This window comes from Pristiophorus japonicus, chromosome 1 (assembly GCF_044704955.1).
Source record: "Pristiophorus japonicus isolate sPriJap1 chromosome 1, sPriJap1.hap1, whole genome shotgun sequence".
Lineage (NCBI taxonomy): Eukaryota > Metazoa > Chordata > Chondrichthyes > Pristiophoridae > Pristiophorus > Pristiophorus japonicus.
This window is the reverse complement of record NC_091977.1, coordinates 126622150-126642772: the sequence shown is the minus strand read 5'-3', so window position 1 is coordinate 126642772 and position 20623 is coordinate 126622150. Positions and strand designations below refer to the sequence as shown.

At 41.7% G+C, this 20623-nt stretch overlaps 1 protein-coding gene across 5 annotated transcripts in view; it reads right to left on the bottom strand.

The window, feature by feature from the left end:
- The window catches only part of LOC139265690 (E3 ubiquitin-protein ligase MARCHF3), a 141781-nt gene that overhangs the window by 47656 nt on the left and 73502 nt on the right, over nucleotides 1-20623 (bottom strand). For all 5 annotated transcript variants that reach the window (XM_070882956.1, XM_070882940.1, XM_070882949.1 and 2 more), the window contains one exon: nucleotides 9960-10195. In XM_070882956.1, the coding sequence (XP_070739057.1) occupies nucleotides 9960-10147 (188 nt within the window). In that variant the 5' untranslated portion in view covers nucleotides 10148-10195. The remainder of the gene's footprint in view (nucleotides 1-9959; nucleotides 10196-20623) is intronic.

Below are 20623 nucleotides of genomic sequence, written 5' to 3'. Positions count from 1 at the left end.
AACCCAAGGCCCCATTATTTTGCAATTCTACAGCCATAGAATTTACCCATGACTGCAAATTTCCACTCCACTGCACAATTAGCCCTCCAGATACAGGTTCAACCTCCCTTATCCAGAACTCCCTTATCTGGAACCGTCCTTCGTCCAGAACCATTCCTGGCCACCGGGTGGCACATGCGCAGAACTCTGACATGAACAAATTGAAGTCATTCCTCACAGCCGACTCCCGCAATCGCTGGCCTGACCCCGCGATCCACACCACCCCATGATCTCTCTGCCACACTCCCAGCCCCAAGCCAGCCAGCCCCGATATCCCCTTGCTCAGTACCTGTACCATCCAATTTAACATGACCACCCCTCGTTCAGAAAAATCCCTTATCCAGAACAGGCCAGGTCCTGAGGGTTCCGGATAAGGGAGGTTCAACCTGTATTCTCAAACTTTAAAAATCCATCCACCTCAAAAAAGAAAATGATTAACATACAGGAAAGAACTGCTTCACTCTGGGATGGAAAGTACCATGTGATGCCAGTCAGCCAATCTGCCACTGGACATACAGTAACCTTATTCCTCCAAGTATTAACTTTTGCTTTTAGAATAATTCTTTGATAAATTGTAGTTTTATTGTGGTTTACTGGTTTGATGTGGGAAATGGTTTAACACTATTCTTAAAGGAATTTATCAATCCAATTTACATTTTAAATATATTTTCCCTTTTAAGGAAATTTAGGGTCGATTTCGCAAGGATCCAGCTGCAGCAGAGGCAGGAAGTAAACAAATAAATAAAAAGTAATCAAAGTGTGATGTCACAGCCAAGAGGGTGATTGGTGAGTAATTTTACTTTTTTCTTTATCTTTTTTCTTTTTCTTATCAGTAGGAAACCTGTGTCATTGGTGCCAAATTAAGTAAATTAAGTAATTTAAGGGTTAAGTCATGCCAATTAAGCACAGCGCCGTGCCATGCTCCTCCTGTGCTATGTGGGAAATCAGGGACGCTTCATGTCCCTGACTACTGGGTGTGCGGGAAGTGTGTCCAGCTGCAGCTCCTGAAACGGCATTGCGGAACTGGAGCTGCTGGTGGATTCACTCTGGAGCATCCGCGATGCTGAGAATGTCGTGGATAGCACAGTTAGCGAGTTGGTCACACCGCAAGTAAAGATTACACAGCCAGATAGGGAATGGGTTACCATCAGGCAGAGCAGTAATAGGAAGCCAGTGCAGGAGTCCCCTGTGGTAATCTTCCTCCAAAACAGATACACTGTTTTGGGTACTGTTGGGGGAGATTGCTCATCAGGGGAAGGCAGCAGCAGCCAAGTTCATGGCACCATGGGTGGCTCTGCTACACAGGAGGGCAGGAAAAACAGTGGGAGAGCTATAGTGGTAGGGGACTCTATTGGAAGGGGAATAAATTTCTGCAAACGAGACTCCAGGATAGTATGTTGCCTCCCTGGTGCAAGGGTCATGGGTGTCTCGGAGCGGCTGCAAGGTATTCTGGAGGGGGAGGGCAAACAGCCCCTTTGTCGTGGTACATATAGGTACCAACGATGTAGGACCTCATCCTGCTTTTTGCCTATAAGCTGAATTTAGGAAGCTAGGAGTTAAATTAAAAAGTAGGACCTCAAAAGGTAGTAATCTCAGGATTGCTATCAGTGCCATGTGCTAGTCAGAGTAGCAATAGCAGGATAGCGAAGATGAATACGTGGCTTGAGGAATGGTGCAAGAGGGAGGGATTCAAATTCCTGGGACATTGGAACCGGTTCTGGGGGAGGTGGGACCAGTACAAACCAGACGGTTTGCACCTGGGCAGGACTGGAACCGATGTCCTAGGGGGAGTGTTTGCTAGTGCTGTTGGGGAGGATTTAAAACTAATAGAACAGGGGATGGGAACCTATGCAGGGAGATAGAGGGAAGTAAAATGAGGTCAGAAGCAAAAGGTAGAAAGGAGAAAAGTAAAAGTGGAGGGCAGAAAAATCAAAGACATAGATCAAAAAGGGCCACATTACAGCATAATTCGAAAAGGACAAAGTGTTAAAAAAAACATGCCTGAAGGCACTGTGTCTCAATGCGAGGAGCATTCGTAATAAGGTGGATGAATTAACTGCGCAGATAGCGGTAAATGGATATGACGTAATTGGGATTACGGAGACATGGCTCCAGGGTGACCAAGGCTGGGAACTCAATATCCAAGGGTATTCAATATTCAGGAAAGATAGACAGAAAGAAAAAGGAGGTGGGGTAGCATTGCTGGTTAAAGAGGAGATTTATGCAATATTAAGGAAGGACATTAGCGTGGATGAGGTGGAATCTGTATGGGTAGAGCTGCGGAACACCAAAGGGCAGAAAATGCTAATGGGAGTTGTGTACAGACCAACAGTCAGTGAGGTTGGGGATGGCATCAAACAGGAAATTAGGGATGCATGCAATAAAGGTACAGCAATTATCATGGGTGAGTTTAATTACATATAGATTGGGCAAACCAAACTGGTAGCAATACGGTGGAGGAGGATTTCTTGGAGTGTATATGGGATGATTTTCTAGACCAATATGTCGAGGAACCAACTAGACAGCTGGCCATCCTAGATTGGGTGTTGTGTAATGAGGGGGAATTAATTAGCAATCTTGTTGTGCGAGGCCCCTTGGGGGAAGAGTGACCATAATATGGTAGAATTCTTCATTAAGACGGAGATTGACACAGTTAATAGAGACTAGAGTCCTGAAAGAAAGATAACTTCGATGGTATGAGACGTGAATTGGCTAGGATAGACTGGCGAATGATACTTAAAGGGTTGATGGTGGATAGGCAATGACAGACATTTAAAGATCACATGGATGAACTTCAACAATTGGACATCCCTGTCTGGTGCAAAAATAAAACAGGGAAGGTGGCTCAACCGTGGCTTACAAGGGAAATTAGGATAGTGTTAAATTCAAGGAAGAGGCATATAAATTGGGCAAAAAAGCAGCATATCTGAGGTCTGGGAGAAATTTAGAAATCAGCAGAGGAGGACAAAGGGTTTAATTAGAAGTGGGAAAATATAATATGAGAGTGAAAATAGAATGAGAGAGTAAACTTGCAGGGAACATAAAAACTGACTGCAAAAGCTTCTACAGATACAAGGAGAAAAAGACTAGTGAAGACAAATGTAGTTCCCTCACAGTCAGAATCAGGTGAAGTCATAATGGGAAAGAATGGCAGACCAATTGAACAAATACTTTGGTTCTGTCTTCACCAAGGAAGACACAAATAACCTTCCGGAAATACTAGGGGAACAAGGGTCTAGTGAGAAGGAGGAACTAAAGGAAATCCTCATTAGTCAGCAAATTGATGGGATTGAAGGCCGATAAATCCCCAGGGCCTGATAGTTTGCATCCCAGAATACTTAAGGAAGTGGCCCTAGAAATAGTAGATGCATTGGTGGTCATTTTCCAACATTCTATCGACTCTGGATCAGTTCCTATGGACTGGAGGGTAGCTAATGTAACCCCACTTTGTAAAAAAGGAGAGAGAAAACAGGGAATTATAGACTGGTCAGCCTGACATCAGTGGTGGGGAAAATGTTGGAATCAATTATTAAATATGTAATAGCAGTGCGTTTGGAAAGCAGTGATAGGATCGGTCCAAGTCAGCATGGATTTATAAAAGGAAAATCATGCTCGACAAATCTTCTAGAATTTTTTGAGGATGTAACTAGTAGAGTGGACAACGGGGAGTCAGTAGATGTGGTGTATTTAGACTTTCAAAAGGCTTTTGACAAGGTCCCATATAAGAGATTGGTGTGCAAAATCAAAGAGCATGGTATTGGGGGTAATGTATTGACGTGGATAGAGAACTGGTTGGCAAACAGGAAGCAGAGAGTAGGAATAAACGAGTCCTTTTCAGAATGGCAGGCATTGACGAGTGGGGTACCGCAAGGTTCAGTGCTGGGACCCCAGCTATTTACAATATACAGTCTATTGGTGAGAAAGCAGGAATGGGGTACTGAAGTTGCATGTTCAGCCATGAACTCATTGAATGGCGGTGCAGGCTAGAAGGGCCGAATGGCCTACTCCTGCACCTATTTTCTATGTTTCTAATGATTTAGACGAAGGAATTGAATGCAATATCTCCAAGTTTGCAGATGACACTAAGCTGGGCAGTGTGAGCTGTGAGGAGGATGCTAAGATGCTGCAGGGTGACTTGGACAGATTAGGTAAGTGGGCAAATACATGGCAGATGCAGTATAATGTGGGTAAATGTGAGGTTATCCACTTAGGTGGTAAAAACAGGAGGGCTGATTATTATCTGAATGGTGACAGATAAAAGGGGGAGGTGCAACGAGACCCAAGTGTCATGGTACATTAGTCATTGAAGGTTGGCATACAAGTGCAGCAGACGGTGAAGGCGGCAAATGACATGTTGGCCTTCATAGCGAGAGGATTTGAGTATAGGAGCAGAGAGGTCTTACTGCAGTTGTACAGGTCCTTGGTGAGGCCACACCTTGAATATTGTGTGCAGTTTTGGTCTCCTAATCTGAGGAAGGACATTCTTGCTATTGAGGGAGTGTAGCGAAGGTTCACCAGACTGATTCCCAGGATGACAGGGCTGACATATGAAGACTGGATCGACTAGGCTTGTATTCAATGGAATTTAGAAGAATGAGAGGGAATCTCATAGAAACATAAAAGTCTGACAGGATTGGACAGGTTAGATGCAGGAAGAATGTTCCCGACGTTGGGGAAGTCCAGAACCAGGGGTCACAGTCGAAGGATAAGGGGTGTGCCATTTAGGACTGAGATGAGGAGAAACTTCTTCACTCAGAATTGCGGGCATGTGGAATTCTCTACCACAAAGTTGTTGGGGCCAGTTCGTTAGATATATTCAAAAGGGAGTTAGATGTGGCCCTTATGGCTAACAGGATCAAGGGGTATGGAGATAAAGCAGGAAAGGGGTACTGAAGTTGCATGATCAGCCATGATTGTATTGAATGGTGGTGCAGGCTCGAAGGGCCAAATGGCCTTCTCCTGCACCTATTTTCTATGTTTCTAGGTTAATGTGGAGGGGAAGCCCTCATGATTTATGGAAAATTAGTAGAGCTAGTAATCAATTGGACTGGTCAGCCTGTTGTGTTTAAAAATAGCATTATCTCTTTTTTAGAATGACAAAAAGGGTTGAAGTTAGCATTTTCTAATTTGTTGATGTTTAAACGTGCATTTATACCCACACATTTATACCCACACATTTAGCATTGCTGCAAAGCAATTCCACTCCACATTGAATCTGAACTGCCAACAGAATTCGTCAGGATCCAACTTGACTCTGAATGAAATCATTGAATAGTACAGCACTGGAGGCTGCCATTCGACCCATCATGTCTGCACCACCTCTTTCAAAGAGCAATCCAGTTGGTCCCACTCCCCTGCTCTTTCTCCATATTCCTGCAATTTCTTCTCCAAGTATTTATCCAATTTCCTTTTAAAGGCTACTATTGAATCTGCATCCACCATCCAATCAAGCAATGCATTCCAAATCCTAATCACTCGTTGCATAAAAATGTTTTTCCTCAGGTTGCCTCAGGCAAAGTGAAATATAGAGCTCCCCCTAGTGGACTAATGCACCAAGTGGTGACTACTGTGGTGATGCAACTACAGGTGTAAATACAATAAAAGGGTCAAGTGACAAGTCACGATGACAAGTTCACGCAGAGCCATCTTGCAGTGTGCGTGGTTAGCGATGTCGTAAAGAATATATCGTATTGGCGATGTAGGGTAGGATTTCTGGATACTCTAGCTGAAATTTGTGTTGGTGGATGACGCCAGCCAAGCAAGAGAGACTTTGAGGAGATTCTTTGTTTTGCAGCACAGCTAAAGATCCACAGTAAATTACAAGCACACTTGGCTGAACTGAAGAGTGCAGATGGCTGTGCCTATGGTGATAATAGGGTGCTTGGGTTAGTTCCATCATGACCGAGACACTTTCGGAGCATACGTGGAGTGGCTAGAAATATTTTTCACCGCAAATAGAATCGTCGAAGTCCCGATGAAAACCGTAACCAGGGTGGTGTTAGAAAGAAAATGGGCTATTTTACTGACTGAAGCAGGCCCCGAGGTGTATGAAACCCTGAAAAATGTGATTTTTGGAATACAAAATCAATTAATTGACGAGAGTATCAGTGAGTACATTGTAGCTTTAAAAAAGCTATCCATTCACTGTCATTTTGGAAACTTTCAGGATCAAGCATTGTGTGACCGCTTTGTGGGATGAAAAATGAAGCAATCAGAATTAAGGTGTTGACAACCCCTAACTTGACTTTTGATTTAGCTTATCAGACTATGTCGACGGATATGGCTGACCAATACTCGAAGAATTTCGTGCTATTTCCAGTCATCAGACAACCAAGGTGAATCGCCTGCAGGTTAAAAGTAAAAGGCAGTTGGGCCCCCAAGGCCTCATCAAATGGCTAAGGTAACAGCACATTGAAATCGTGCTATCAGTGCCTGGGGCAACACATTGTTTAAAGCTGTCCATATGTAAAGGCAGAGTGTTCTACTGCAAGAAAACTGGGCATCTTGCGAAGGCATGTCGACTGAAGAGTGAAGAGTAAACCGACATTCAATGCTAGAAGTAGAAATAGCCAGAAACTACATAGCATTGAAGAGAAGCAACAGGACGACAAGGTTCTAGAGATGCACATCATCAGGAGCACAAGGGTACCTAACAGTGATTAGAGAAGTATCATCAGCCAAGCAGACATTACAGGAACTAGGATACCCATGGAAATCGACACTGTTGCATCCATGAGCGTAGTACCAGAATCGCTATATCTCAATAAGTTGAGTGAATTTCCGATGGTGATGTCGAAGATAGAGCTGCGAGGCCACTCAGGAGAGCAAATCCCTGTGGTAGAACGTATCATTGTACCGGTGAAATACAAGGATCAGTTTCAGAGCTTGCTTCTCTTAGTACTGGCAGGAGACAAGTCTGCCTTAAGAGATAGAAATTGGTTGGGATCACTGAAGCTGGATAAGAATGAGATTTTGTGTTCAAATGAGATTTGCATCGAAGGATGATGTCATCAAGTAGTATCCAAAGGTGTTCCACGAAACAGGCTGTCTGATCCAAGGCTTCAAAGCGAGTGTCAGAGTGCAGTAGGATACTAGAGCAGTTTACTGTAAGCCACGTCCCATACCATATGCACCGCAAGGAGAATGTTGAACAAGAACTCAAAAGACTAGAAACTGCGAACATTATCTCTAAGATAGATCTAAGTAATTGGGCTACACCCATTGTTGTTGCACCAAAGTCAGATGGTGATGCTGATGCTGTGTCCAGGTTGCCATTCTCATCACAAGTTACACCCAATAGGGAGGAAGTGTTCTATTTTTCATACATTGTTGAATTGCCAGTCACAGATGAAGAGATTGGTCGAGCAACCAAATGTGACTCAGTTATGTCAAAGGTATATGATTACATAGCAAATGGCTGGCCAAACCAGGTATGAGAGGAAGATATTCATCCATACTTCATTCGTCAGAATGAATTATCAGTGGATAAAGATTTTATCATGTGGGGTGCAAGCGTAGTTATTCTAAATAAGTTCAGGTCCAAATGGTGAGGGGATCTTCATGGCCAGCACCAAGGAATGTGCTTGACCAAGAGTTTTGCACGGAGTGCCTCATGATGACCAGGTCTAGATAAAGAGAGAGTACATCGTTAGTTAGTGTACAACATGTAAATCGGTAAGCAAGAAACCGCCATCAGTACCATTACAGCCATGGAAATTGCCTCCCAGGGTGTGGCAAAGGTTACATAAAGATTTTGCTGAATTAGAAGGACAACAATTGTTCATTGTGATTGATAGCCATTCGAAGTGGGTCAAGGTGTTTCCAATGCGGAAAATAATAAGTAAAATAATAGGCAATTTGTGAAGATCGTTTTCTTCATATGGCCTCCAGAAGAAATTGTATCTGATAATGGGCTGCAATTTTGTTCAGAAGAATTTTCAGTTCATGAGCAGAAATGGTGTGAAACATATCAAGGTTCCACTGTACTACCCTGCTTCAAATGGTGCAGCAAAGCACACAGTACAAATTGTAAAACGTGCTATCAAGCAAATGTTGGATCCAAATCCAATGGAATAGTAGTCGTTGGACCACAAATTAGCAAATGTTCTAATTACTTATTGTAATACTCCTCATTTAACTACTGTTAGAACACCAACAGAGTTGTTTCTCAGCCACGAACCAGGTTCTTGTTATTAAAGCCTAACCTGGCACAGACTGTAGGAGAAACAAGACAGAAAGAGAATCATGATAAGAGGTAGAGTGAGAGAGAGAAGTGTGAAATTAAATTAGAAGATTAGAGTGAAGAACCGTTATCATAAATGATTATAGTGGTTGCCAGGAAGAATAGTGAAGATATGTGGCCCTCACACATATTTTGTCAAGATGTTTGATCATGGACAGGTTAGGTTTGTTCACATTGATCATATTTTACCAACAGATGGAAGGAGTTGTAAGTTGGAATGATTCGATTATTTTTGATGAGTCAGATAGTCATGTTACAAGTAGAGTACCAGTAGCAAATCCTAGATCAGATGTACTAGAAACAAGTCAAGAGAAAGTCAGAATTTAAGTCTGAGCCCGAGTCAGGCAGACAAACAATTTGAAGTTGTAGAGTCCAAATGTAGATCAAGGGTTGCCCTTGGAGAAAAACTCTCCTCAGGCTCAGCCTAGAATGAATCTAAGTTCAACACCATGTTTCGAAAGTTCTGTTCAAGAGCAAAGGATATCCCTCTTCAAAACAGAAAACCAGTGGTTAAGTTTGATTTGTAAATATGGCAAAATAAGTCCATATCTTTTGGTGTGTATAAACATGCAAGTTATGTATGATGATTTTATGATTACTTCTTTAAGGAGGGAGAAGTGTAATCACAATCCAATTCCCTTTTGAAGGCTGTTATTGAATCTGTATCCACCACCCAATCAGGCAGTGCATTCCAAATCCTAACCACTCGTTGCATATAAAAGTTTTTTCTCATGTTGCCTCTTGAAAAAAATAATCACCTTAAATCTGTGCTTTCTGGTCATCAACCCTTCAGCTATTAGAGTAAATAAAGATAATTTTTTTCCATCTAAAACCTTCATAATTTTAATTTTGAGCAAAACTCCCAGCAGAGGACAGTCTCATCCCATTTAGGTTTAACATGTCATGGTGCATCAATCTAGTGTAACATTAAACCTGTTTTACTCAGTGATTAGAGGATCTATTGTCCCCAGCCCCCCAACAGTTTATAAATCTACCCAATCTTAATTTAAATAGGGAATGAACAGGGATTCTTATCTCTGCACTTGTAACATTTAAATCTGTAACTGTTGAGAGACAGCTTAATCAGGCATAAGCAAAGTTATCTCCGAAACAGGACAATTAGTGTTACAGCAAGGCAGGAGCTAAGCAAAGTAAACAGGATTCTGCATGGCTGGAACCTGAACTGTAGCTACTTGTTTCACATTGCAATATAAATGCACCCTAAAATGAATAACTTAACTTACAAGTACGCTTAAAATACTAAGGAAATATGCTGCAGAAATTAGATGGACCCGTCACAGAATCTGCATTCACTTGCCCCACAATTTGGTTGGACTTGCCATTGAAATTGGCCTGGAAGTAGCAGCTTTTCAGGGTTGGATGGGTTTGAATTAAACAGTAAAATGAAGATTGCATCAAGAATCTGGTCAATGTCTAAACATTGTCTTGTTGGGCAGTAGAAACTGCGTCTGCTGTTTGTCTGGAAAAATTCAATGTTTGTTTCCAAAGTATGAGGTCAGTAAGCTGACTGCATAGCATAATTTTGCTAGAAATCACAAAGTTCAGACAGTATCAATAATTAAAATTGGATTTGAACAGACCATCTTCTTTACATCAAGCTTCAAAATATATATTTTCTCTTCCTTTTGAAAATTGTCAAATAAAAAAATTCTTGTACCTGTGTGTGTTCAGTGTCCTAACTACTGTTGTTGACAGCAGCTGCCCGTCTTTAGCTGAAACTTGCATCACATATTGTGGCTGACCATTCAGGACACCAGCAGAATCTTCCACTGTTTTTACTAAAGGAACCAAGCTAGTGCAGTCTGGAAGGACTTCAGGCAGGTGACCGCAATGGTTGGTTGTCATGGCAACAGTCAATTAGTCCCTCAGTTAGTGGGAACCACATTCATACTTCTGTCGAAAAGAAAGGTGAGAAAGAATACATTCAAATTATTAAAGCCTTTACTGTTGTAAGGAAATAATCCAGAACTTTGTTTCCTGTATCATGTACATGGATTGACTAAACAGTTATTAAATAAAATTTAACTTTCCTAATTTTTTTGCGGGGGGGGGGGGGGGGGTCCAGAAAAAGATCAATTTTGACCTGATCAGAATGAGGGTTTCCCATTCTTCACATCCAGTGTCAGCATAAGCACTGCCAAGCCTTGTATAGAATGAATTGGATGCCAAAGCAAGCTTCAAGGTGCTTTAATTGGCTAGAATAGACTGGCATAGGATACTTTAAGGGTTGACAGTGGATAAGCAATGGCAAACATTTAAAAATCACGGATGAACTTCAGCAATTGTACATCCCTGTCTGGAGTAAAAATAAAACGGGGAAGGTGGTTCAACCGTGGCTAACAAGGGAAATTAAAGATAGTGTTAAAACAAAGGAAGAGGCATATAAATTGGTTAGAAAAAAAGTAACAAACCTGAAGACTGGGAGAAATTTAGAATTCAACAGAGGAGGACTAAGGGTTTAATTAAGAGGGAGAAAATAGAGCACGAGGGGAAGCTTGCAGGAAACATAAAAACTGACTGCAAAAGCTTCTATAAATATGTGAAAAGAAAAAGATTAATGAAGACAAATGTAGGTCCCTTGCAGTCGGATTTAGGTGAATTTATAATGGAGAACAAAGAAATAGCAGACCAATTGAACAAATACTTCGGTTCTGTCTTCATGAAGGAAGACACAAATAACCTTCCGAATGTACTAAGGGACAGTGGGTCTACTGAGAAGGAGGAACTGAAGAATATCCTTATTAGGCGGAAAATTGTCTTTGGGAAATTGATGGGATTGAAGGCCGATAAATTCCCGGGGCCTGATAGTCTGTGTCCCAGAGTACTTAAGGAAGTGGCCCTAGAAATAGTGGATGCATTGGTGATCATTTTCCAACAGTTTATTGATTCTGGATCAGTTCCTATGGATTGGAGGGTAGCTAATGTAACACCACTTTTTTTTTTTAAAAAAGGAGGAAGAGAGAAAACGGGGAATTATAGACCGGTTAACATGACATCAGTAGTGGGGAAAATGTTGGAATCAATCATTAAGGATGAAATAGCAGCACATTTGGAAAGCAGTGACAGGATCGGTCCAAGTCAGCATGAATTTATGAAAGGGAAATCATGCTTGACAAATCTTCTGGAATTTTTTGAGGATGTAACTAGCAGAGTGGACAAGGGAGAACCAGTGGATGTGGTGTATTTGGACTTTCAAAAGGCTTTTGACAAGGTTCCGCACAAGAGATTGGTGTGCAAAATCAAAGCGCATGGTATTGGGGGTAATGTACTGACGTGGATAGAGAACTGGTTGGCAGACAGGAAGCAGAGAGTCGGGATAAACAGGTCCTTTCAGAATGGCAGGCAATGACTAGTGGAGTGCCACAGGGCTCAGTGCTGGGATCCCAGCTCTTTACAATATACATTAATGATTTGGATGAAGGAATTGAGTGTAATATCTCCAAGTTTGCAGATGACACTAAACTGGGTGGCGATGTGAGCTGTGAGGGTGACGCTAAGAGGCTGCAGGGTGACTTAGACAGATTAGGTGAGTGGGCAAATGCATGGCAGATGCAGTATAATGTGGATAAATGTGAGGTTATCCATTTTGGGGGCAAAAACACGAAGACAGAACATTATCTGAATGGCGGCAGACTAGGAAAAGGGAGGTGCAACGAGACCTGGGTGCCATGGTTCATCAGTCATTGAAGGTTGGCATGCAGGTACAGCAGGCGGTGAAGGAGGCAAATGGTATGTTGGCTTTCATAGCTAGGGGATTTGAGTATAGGAGCAGAAAGGTCTTACTGCAGTTGTACAGGTCCTTAGTGAGGCCTCACCTGGAGTATTGTGTTCAGTTTTGGTCTCCTAATTTGAGGAAGGATGTTCTTGCAATTGAGGGAGTGCAGCGAAGGTTCACCAGACTGATTCCAGGGATGGCTGGACTGACATACGAGGAGAGACTGGTTCAACTGGGCCTTTATTCACTGGAGTTTAGAAGGATGAGAGGGGATCTCATAGAAACATAAGATTTTGACGGGACTGGACAGGTTAGATGTGGGAAGAATGTTCCCGATGTTGGGGAAGTTCAGAACCAGGGGACATAGTCTTAGGATAAGGGGTAGGCCATTTAGGACTGAGATGGAGAAACTTCTTCACAGAGAGTTGTTAACCTCTGGAATTCCCTACCGCAGAGTGTTGTTGATGCCAGTTCATTGGATATAGTCAATAGGGAGTTAGATATGGCCCTTACGGCTAAGGGGATCAAGGGGTATGGAGAGAAAACAGGAAAGGGGTACTGAGGGAAATGATCAGCCATGATCTTATTGAATGGCGGTACAGGCTCGAAGGGCCGAATGGCCTACTCCTGCACCTATTTTCTATGTTTCTATGTTTAGTGCTAACCTCAGAAGAACCCCTCCCCACCCCCCCACAAACTGTACTAGAGTACCATTTCCCAGATCAGCCATCTTGTGATATTGCCACATTAGTGCTACTTAGGGATACTTTTGCACTTTGAACTTGCAACTACTTATGGCTGGCTTGAGATGTACCAAAACCCAAGAGGTAATACTAAACTGTTACAAATCAATAATTAAGCTGCAGTAGAATATTTCGCCAAGTTATGAAGGCTTTACTTTCGGAAGGATGTTAAGGCACAGAGAGGATACAGAAGAGATTCACCAAGATGATACCAGGGAGCAGAGGCCTAAAGAGAGACCAGAGAAACTGAGGCTCTTTTTATTAGAGCAGTGAAATGCAAGAGGAAATCTGAGCGAGGTGTTCACAATTATGAAGGGGTTTGATAAAGTAAAGAAAGAAAAGCTATTTCCAGTGATCAGTGAATCGATAACAAACAGTATAAATTTAAGGTCGCCAAAAACAAAAAGGTAGAGGATGTGACAATATTTATAGGCAGAGGATTTTTAGAACATGGAATGCAAGAAGCCGTGGTAGAAGCAGAATCCATAATTAGCTTTTAAAAGGGAAATGGATAAATATTTGGAAAATTAATATTTAAAAGGATACGAGGAAAGGACATGAAAATGAGATTAATTGACTAACTCTTAACGAGCCATCGCTGGCATGATGGGCTGAATGGCCTCCTTCTGTGCTGTTAAATTCAATGGTTCTGATATTAACAAGGAATTGGGAACGGTGGACGAGCCTCAAAGCGAGTGGCTCACCTGGAAGCAACTGAGATGTCGAAGACTCAGATTTTAATTTCATTTCCATAAATTTCCTTGCACTCATATCCTAACCCAGCCACATCCACTAACTGTCCATGGGCACGGGCAGGAATTTGCAACATCTCTGGGGCCCCGTGGGAATGGTCCCCGGCAGTCAGGTACATAGAATTAATGGCCCCAAGTTTCCACACGCGGCAAAACAGGCGCTCCTCCGAGCTGGGCGGCCATTTTTTGCGCCGAAAACGGCACCTGAAAAGAAATGCGCTATTCTCGAGCGCTTTGCAGCTCGATGTTTGCTTGGCGCGCGCGCACAGGGGGCGGAGCCTACCACTCGCGCGATTTTGTAAGTAGGAGGGGGCGGGTACAATTTAAATGAGTTTTTTCGTGCCGGCAACCCTGCGCGTGCGCGTTGGAGCGTTCGCGCACGCGCAGAGTAAACATTGGCACTCGGCCATTTTAAAAAGTGCTGCAGAAAAAGTGAAAATGTGTTTATTGAACCCTTGCAAAGGCTTGTATTTTAATTTTCTTGATATTTCTGTGTGTGAGGGTGAGGGAGTGCATTCTGTAATTAAAGATAGACTGTGATAAACGGGACACATGCACTTGTTTGAGACTATTCAAATTCTTTGTAGCGGTTCAATTTTTAAAATTTTTTAATAAAACCACATTGCCCTTCCATGATCAGCACTGAGGCTTCTTGCAGCTTTCTCCCCCTGCCGTCCGTCGGGCCTGATGGCAAACGGCTGCCTCAAGTACTGAGACTTCTTGCAGCTTTCTCCCTCCCGCCCCCTGCCGTCGGTCGGTCCCGACGGCAAACCGCTGCCTGAAATGCCTGCCTGAAGCACTTTCACACAGGTAGAAACATGGTTTATTTAATCTTTTCTTTGCTTATAAATTTTTATTCAGGTTGGATTTATTTGTATAATATTTGTATAAGTATAACTAAGGATTTATTGTAGAATTTAATGAGTTCCCTCCCCCCCCACCTAAGTTAGTTTGGAGTACGTTTTCACTGTGGAAACTTTCAAATCAGGCGTCAGTGGCCGGACACGCCCCCTTTTGAAAAAGAAATTCTGTTCAAAAGTGAAACTGTTCTACCTGACTAGAACTGCAGAAAACTTAAATGTGGAGAATTCCGATTTCTAAGATACTCCGTTCTCCACCAGTTGCTCCTAAAAATCAGGAGCAAATCATGTGGAAACTTGGGGCCAAAATATCTGAAAGCCCAATAAGCTTTACAAAAGCAACTGATGGCTAACAAACTTAAGGGGAGAGAAGAGAAGAGCATTTTTCCATTTATTCAATGATATGTACAGGTCATTCATATATAGGCTAGATGTGTTTTAGCTGCATTTTCTACAAAATGGAGAACATAAAATTAAAATCACTACGAGAAGGCAGAGCAAATTTTATACACATGGAAGGTTCAAGTTTGGGATTATAAGAAAGGGATACGCACAGCCACGGGGGGGGGGATGAGAAAAGGGGAGGATGAGGAAGATCATGCTTAAAAAAAACTCCTGTCTTTTCTGTATGCTCATTTCCAAAATAAATTTAGTGGCCAATGAACTTACCATTGTATAAAAATAGAGACTTGCAACATGTCACTACTCTATTATTCACTTGCATCAGTTACTTACGCAAACATCGCATTAAAGGGGCACAACGTGGAATGAGCCATATAAAAGCTCATCATGAAAAATGGAACCAGTGTATTATTGAAAAATTCAAGTATTTAGCAAAATGTACCAATGTATGTGGATAGCAATTCAATGTCACATCATCAATAACAGCAGCCAGTGAAGACTATTCACCATATTATCTGAAACCTTGGAAATACTATTCGAGGAACATCAGGGTTTTGAGACTGAGAAAGATCTCTCACATCTACCTTTAAAGATAGTTTGTCATCTAATCACAGATTTATCAATAAAAGCAAGCTATAGCACATTAACCTGGCTAAGAATTTCAGGTGTTTGCAACATCTTGATTTTCCACATCAAAAGCTTCCTTGTACCCTGAAAGCAACTGTTTGACATTACGTATAATGTCCGATGATATGATAGGAAGGTTGAACCTAGAATGCACAGGTAATAAGTTAGTTGATGTGACATATTGCCACTCATTCACAGCAATATTCAGGGTGCCATGGTGCTCAAAAGCAGTTTGATGCTGGGTAAATCAGGTTTAGAGGTCACACTGTAAAACCATTTTTGTTTAAAATCGATCCCCTAATTTCTAGCGGCTATGGAAATACAACACACCAATAATGTAATCAATCTGACAAATGAAATTAACTCCCAGTTCAATGACTTCAGCACTATAGTTTGAGCTGTCAAGCCAAATTCTGAGATTTTATACTCACATTAAACACAATTCACATGCAGTAATAAAGTACCAAGATGCAACTGTCAAATTACTATTTCAATGAAAAATTCATTTCAAGTTAGTGCTTTCCTATTGATCACAGTATTTCTAGTTGTGTTCATGAATATGTTAGTTTGAAAATTTTGTTTCATTTCGACATGATCTGACCTCCAGGTGCTTTCTGAATTTGATGATGTCCAGCATCAAAGCCATCTGCTTTTACACTACAAAAACTTTTGTAGAGAAGCATTTCTAGTTGGTTCAGGGCACTCATCTCTCAATGATTGTGTCATTTTCAGAAACTCAGCCATTTGATTTGACTGATGGGCTAAGAAAAGCAGCAGGACCTGGGATTCCTTACAACACTGCGTAATAATGCAGAACTCAAGGGGCTAGAAATTGAATAGCGCCCAGTTTCGGGTGATTACCTTTGCCCGAGCATCGGGTGCTACACAAGTGAATTCAATGCAAACTTCCGATTTGGTGCGCCAGGAAGGCAGTGGAGTGCTAAATCAAGCACTACCATTTCCCTTGGAGCGCTGAACAGAAGAGGGGCGGTAGTGGCAGAACACTGCACAACGTCCTGCACAGCATTGCCAGAGTCACAGGTTCCTTCCCTCCCTTAAAGGGAAGGGCCAATGCTGAGCTAGTTTGAAGGTAAGGCTGCGACAGATCGGCGATTACACCCGTGATCTAAAAAGATCAGCCTCAAGCACTCTAACAGAGCGCAGGGCTGATTAATCGCAGCATGGGAAAAATTTTAAAAAGCAGAGGGGTGAAAATAAAATTTTGACCTACCTGACCACTAATACCTTTAATTACCGCTCCCTAAACAGTCAGCTGAGCTCACAGTGCCTCCTGCAGCTGCTGTTGTAGCCGTCTGGCGATGCTGCAGGGAGCGGGAGTGAATTTAAGATCCGGGGCGATAACGGGCCACTGCGCATAAGATGACGTCATGATCTCCAGGGCGCAGGAGATCAAGGCAGTAAGGTTCATCACCAGCGCTAACCCACGAGGGAAGTTCGCGGGCATCAGTACTTTCGCCGCGTCCGGTCGATAAGCTGGTATCGGCACCACCCCCCCCCCCCCCCCCCGAGGCACTAACGGGAGGTGCAAACAAGAGCAATTTCTCCCCCAAGGTGTTAAATACAAGTATTTTTCAAACGCAAACATGATTTATGAAGTTTTATCAAGTCTCAAATGTTGCCAAACTTTTTATATATGATGAATTATTTTGATACATGTAGGCAAATATGGCAGTCATCTTGTGGAAAGAAAGATCCCACAACAGTTATGAAATGATTGGCCAGTTTTTGATTATTGGAGGAATTTTGGCCAGGACACTGCGAGAACACACTGCTGTTCTTCCTGAATGTCAGCTTTGGTTCAGTGGACACAAGTCCCGTTCCAGAGATTAAAGCACATAATCTCAGCCAACACTTCATTGCAGTATTGAGAGAGTGCTGCATTGTTGTAGTCTTTTGTGTTGTGTATGCAATAACTGTTAGACTGAGTACTGTTTAACTCCAAGAGGTATGATCTTGGCTCTATATTAAGGCCCAAAGTGACTAATATACAAAATGGCTGGCCTTTTATACTTGGGCTGCACACATGTGCGTGCAGCCCAATGGCCTCCAAGAGTGAGACCATCTAGTGGCTAGTGATTGCAAAAGTACATACATGACATTTTGGATGAGTTATTAAATCAAGGCCCTCTTCTACCTTGTCACATACATGTAAAGATCCCATTGCACTGTTGAAAGAGGATGGAGTTCTCCTAGTGTTCTGGCTAATATTTATCCCTCAACCATCACTAAAATAGATTGTGATCTCATCTCATTGTTGTGTGGGACCTTGCTGTCCAAATATAGCTGCTGCATTTCCTTATATTAAAACAGTAATTGAGCCAAATTCAATTAGCTCAAAAAAAATCCACCATCTGCATGCCAAGAAACAAAATTACCCTCCCTCCCCCCATATCTGGTATTCAGCTGCTATCTGTGACTGGAGCCATGGTGTACTTTAGCTGTATTAGATATTTCAGAAAGTATATATTCATGTGCATGTGTAGAGGGAGAAGGGAAGGGGTAAAAAGAGGTTCAATAACTATTCAGTCATGGATTTAGTTGGCAGGATGTACAAGACTATCTAATCTCTATTAAAGTTTTAGCGTAGAGGAATAGTTTCATATATACTATGGCTATATTAATAATGCAACTGTATATCTCAGCTGCAATAACAACTTGTATTTATATAGTGCCTTTACCATTGTAAAACGATCCAAGGCGCTTCATAGGAGTATTATGAATCAAAAAATTTGACACCACTCCACGAGAAGAAATTAGGGCAGGTGACTAAAAGCTTAGTCAAAGAGGTAGGTTTTAAGGAGCGTCTTAAAGGAGAAAAGAGAGGTAGAGAGGCAGAGAGGTTTAGGCAGGGAATTCCAGAGTTTAGGGGGTAGGCCACAGAAGACAATGATTTATAATCAGGGATGCTCAAGAGGGCAAAATTAGAGGAGCGCAGATTGAGGCTGAAGGAGATTAGAGAGATAGGGAGAGGTGAGGCCATGGAGGGATTTTAAAACAAAGAGGAGAATTTTGAAATTGAGGCGTTGCTTAACCGGAAGCCAATGTAAGTCAACAAGTTCCAGCCGGGCAGTAATTAGTTTACAAAACCTACCTCGTGTCTGTCTGGAACTCCAGTTGTCCTGCATAGGAGAGCGCTCTGCACATGCACGTAACCACATATGAACCCTTCTCGGAACAGTTAAAATTAACATTTTGCAAGTATGGAATGGAAGTTCCACACTCTAACCATTTACCTCAACATTAGGGAGATTTACAAAGTGCCCACTGGATCAGCCGCCCCCGATACTTTTAAATCTGCTTTTACACCTTACTGCATGTAAACACCATTTAGTGTCAAAATTAGTGAGAGACCACTCCTCCAGAGAGTCACGTTATACAGAGTCATGTTGGCACAGACTCTGGATTTATATGGCAAGATTAGCGTTAAAGCAAAAATGGAAACCATTTTGTAGTGATGCTAAACTTGTAGAATAAGTACAAGTTTTGTAGGCCAGAAAAGGAATAGTTCTTACTATTGTTAAATAACCTCAAAGGCAATTAAAAAAGATTTTAAAAACACCATGTTGACTTGTGGACCATACCTATAAAATTCATATTCTGAATTTTTTGGGCTTAAATCCCCCAAATATATATAGTTGCTTTGAACACAAGAACATAACATAAGAAATAGGAGCAGGAGTAGGCCATTCAATGAGATCATGGCTGATCTACCTCAACTCCATTTTCCTGCACGATCCCCATATCCCTTGATTCCTTAATAGCCAAAAATCTATAGATCTCCTTCTTGAATATACTCAACGGCACAGCTCTCTGGGGTATACAATTCCTAAGATTCACAACCATTTAAGTGAAGAAACTTTTCCTCATCTTAGTCCTAAATGACCGACCCGTAATTCTGAGACTGTGACCCCTGGTTCTAGACTCCCCAGCCAGGGGAAACATCCTCCCTGCATCTACCCTGTCAAACCTCTGTTGTAATGAGATCACCGCTCATTCTTCTAAATTCTGGAGAATATCAGCCTCGTCTACTCAATCTCTCCTCATAGGACAATCCCCTCATGCTAGGAATCAGCCTAGTAAACCTACGTTGCATTCCTCGAAGGCAAGTATATCCTTCCTAAGGAGACTGAACTGTACACAGTACTCCAGTAAAAAAATTAATGGCAACTGGCTGAGAATTAAGAACCAAAACAATGATTGTACTAAATTCTGCACATGTTAATCCTCTCCTAATTCTTATGTTCTTATTTATCTATTCAGTGTATTTGTAAAAATGTTTTATAACTAAAGATAATTTAGGATCTTGTTTTTAATTGCACTAAAACATTTCTGGAAAGTACTGATTTTAACTACTCAGATAACTGAAGATCAAGAAAAAAAAGCTATTCTTAAAATGGCATCTTATTCCGTAGAATGAAATTAGATTAAACAAATTTGTACAGTATTGGCATGTACTGGCTGGCTTAGTCAATTGATTTTTTTTCCCCCAACAAGGAACCAGCCCATTGGTTTAAAGTGAAATGGTCTTTCCTATGCAATTAAAAAAATCCTGCACACTTTGAAACCAGGCAAACCCACTGTCTCTAACATTTACCGTTGGGGAAATGAGATCAAACTGCAGGAGGGTAGAGTGGAAAATGCAGTTTCAGCTCCCTGATCTGGCACGGCTTCACTTTTGGCAGAGGAAATACAGCTGCTCTCTCTGCCACTTTTAATTTCATGTTAAAATCTATAACATTGCAAAAAAATTAGCGGTGCAAATACAGCCATACTAGTGATTTCTACTGCAACCGCCATCGTGGTATTACTGTGAAATTTAGTAAAGCCACGTTATATTTTCTACAGAGGTTTCCATGAGAAGGTGATATTAAAATAAGGATGGGACTTCAACATTTTTAATGGACTTAGATTATACAGGAAACATAAATTAATTGATACATGTCAACAGAATGTATGTGCCAGATTTTACAGCAATAACCACAACCCTAGTTATTTGCAAGTCAAGGACACATTTATCTGTGAGCAGCAAATCTTCAAGTAAAATGTCAGCTATTTTGGCTTCAAAGCCAGTACAAGTAGGATAAAACTTTTACTAATTTCAGTTGAGCATGAGGAGGTCTGTGGGCCATATAGTTCCACACTAGGTGATGCTCATTACAAATTTGCATGCAAAAATATAATGCACGATGTTCCATCTTTTC